Below are 2,364 nucleotides of genomic sequence, written 5' to 3'. Positions count from 1 at the left end.
GATTACTTTCACTCACATACTACTGGCCAGAAAGTAGTCACATGGCCATATCTAGTTGCAAGGGACACTGGGAAATGTAGTCTTTTTTCCTTGGCTAACCACGTAAATAGTTTAAAACAAGTAGGAGTCTTACTATAAAGGAAGGATAAGATGGATACTGGGGGAAAGCTAGACGTTTATAATGAAAAGATTTAGATAAGAGATTGCCGGGAAGACTTCCTGAAAAAAGAGGCAGGATTTGACAGAGTCTTGGAAGTCAGCCTAGGGAAGGGGCTGCAAACTAAGCAGGAGGATTTCCAGCTTGTACATGAAGGTTTCCATCATACCTTGGGGGCTTCACCTTGGGGACAGGCTGACTGAAAAACCCCTCCTCACCAAATGCTCTGGCCAAGGCAAAAGGCAAAGACTGGAAAAACTTTTCTTGGCCATCTCTGCCAATGAAGAGGAAAGGGTTGAGGCAGTTGTTGAAACAGCCCAGGGAGAAGGTAGCCCAGAGGATGAGCAGCATCTTAGGGTCAGGTTCGTTTTGCGGTTGCTACAATTGGACCAAGAGCTCCATGTTAAACAGGAACCAGGAAATGAAAAAGGCGCTCACCAACACCAACAGCAGCTTCTTTGGCTGGCTGGCATGGACCCAGCCCTCCTGCTGGAGCTTGGTGCAGATGAGGTGGGCACAGGTACTGATGATCACCAAGGGCACCAAGAAACCCAGCAGGAAGTGAATGATGGTCACAGTCATTTTTCTCTTCAAAACCACTCACTTCCGATCCTGGGAGCTGGATTCTCCTTCCCCTTATTCTCTATGTCAATATTGAAGCGGCAGTAGACACATCCTTTCTGCTCTTCAGTGGTCTGGAAAATCAAGTATGGAGAGCAAGTGACAGCAGCCAGCCAGCCAGCCAGCTTGCTGCACAGCGCAGTGGTTTCAGGACCAGATGGGGTAGCGGAAAGAGATGCAACGGTCCAGAGAGATGAGGACCAAGAGGCAGATGCTGGTAAAGAAGCTGAGGGCCAAGAAGACCATGTAAAGCTTGCAGGCCACACCGTTGAGGAGCCACTGGCCAACCGCTACACTCTATATGGTGATAAGCAGGGACAGTAAGACAGTGAAGTCAGCAAGGGCCAGGTTGAAGAACCAGATGGTAGTAAAAGTTCGCGGCATTCGGAGAACAGTCATCCAGAGAGCCAGCCCATTCGCCACTACACCAGCCACAAAGGACACAGGCATGATAACTGTGGTCAGCTGGTGGAGGCACTCCATCTCCTGAGGATGGCATTTGGGAGCAGAGGTAGAATTCATCTTTCTAGAAGAGGAAGGACCACATATCAGAGCTACAAGTTACCTTTCACTGCTATTCAGAGCCCATGGCCCCCTCTGAGACCCCTTCATTCATTTTTCCATTCAATATACTTTTATTGAATGCTTATTATGTCACTCTGATACTGCTCTAGGTACTGGAACTGAGTCATGTAACAAAACAGGCCCTCATAGGACTTACACCCTAATGGGGGATGTCATATGGGAAACACAGTGCATATAATAAATAAGTCCATGATGTACAACTTTAGAAGATTACAAGTGCTGTGGGAGAAAAGTAATACAAAATAAAAAAGAGTGACCTTTGACTTTTGATTATGTCAGAGTAGCTTTGTGAGACAGTCTGGCAGATTAAAAAATTATAAAATCTATACGAAACTTTAAAAATCAATCCACTGTTTGAAGACATTGGAGAGTGATCAAAATCAAGCATAAACTGGAGGAGAGTCTACCCTTGATAGGGTAACTGCATGAGGTCACAGTTGTGAGTTTGCATCTTTTGGGTGTGAGCATTTTGCGATTGCTGCATCCTCATTGGCTTCAGGTGTGAGAGGAGAGAGTTATGAGCTGGCACATCAGCCAGAAAAATACTGAGAAGGGAGGGAATTGTGGAAGGAAGGGAGCCCCAGGGAAGGGGCTCCAAAATCTGCATATGAAATCTGTCCAAATCCTTGACTGACTAAATTATATATATTCAGGGGAGATCCCAGGATGCCTGGTGAAAAAGCAACAGCTGGAATTTGAAAGAACTAAGCAAAGATTTCAGCTGTTGCCCACCACAGAGATTAGAGTTTGGAGTTTGAGTCCAGCCAACTTAATTGCCTGCTGGGACAAGAATCACTCTTCAGAGGAACAAAACACAACACAAAGTCTCTACGATATATCATGCATAATGCCAGTATCCAATTAGACACCACTACAGGGACCACCTGGTGGTCCAGTGGTTAAAAATCCACCTTCCAATGCAGGGAATGCAGATTCGATCCCTGGTCGGGGAACTAAGATCACACATCCTGCAGGAGAGCTAAGCCTGCGTCCTGCAACTA

The 2,364-nt window shown here is 46.2% G+C and overlaps 1 protein-coding gene across 1 annotated transcript; it reads right to left on the bottom strand.

Moving 5' to 3' along the window:
• Positions 1–320: 320 nt before the first annotated feature.
• Positions 321–1,261, bottom strand: GPR32 (G protein-coupled receptor 32). Its single transcript, XM_029236217.1, is given in 4 exon segments — positions 321–356; positions 359–756; positions 759–892; positions 894–1,261. Coding segments are annotated over 4 exon segments (936 nt in total).
• Between the last annotated feature and the right edge of the window lie 1,103 nt (positions 1,262–2,364).

Source organism: Monodon monoceros, unplaced genomic scaffold, assembly GCF_005190385.1.
Source record: "Monodon monoceros isolate NGI ecotype Baffin Bay Population unplaced genomic scaffold, NGI_Narwhal_1 Super_Scaffold_10, whole genome shotgun sequence".
In the NCBI taxonomy this organism is placed as follows: Eukaryota; Metazoa; Chordata; class Mammalia; order Artiodactyla; family Monodontidae; genus Monodon; species Monodon monoceros.
This window is presented reverse-complemented; position numbering and strand designations above follow the sequence as displayed.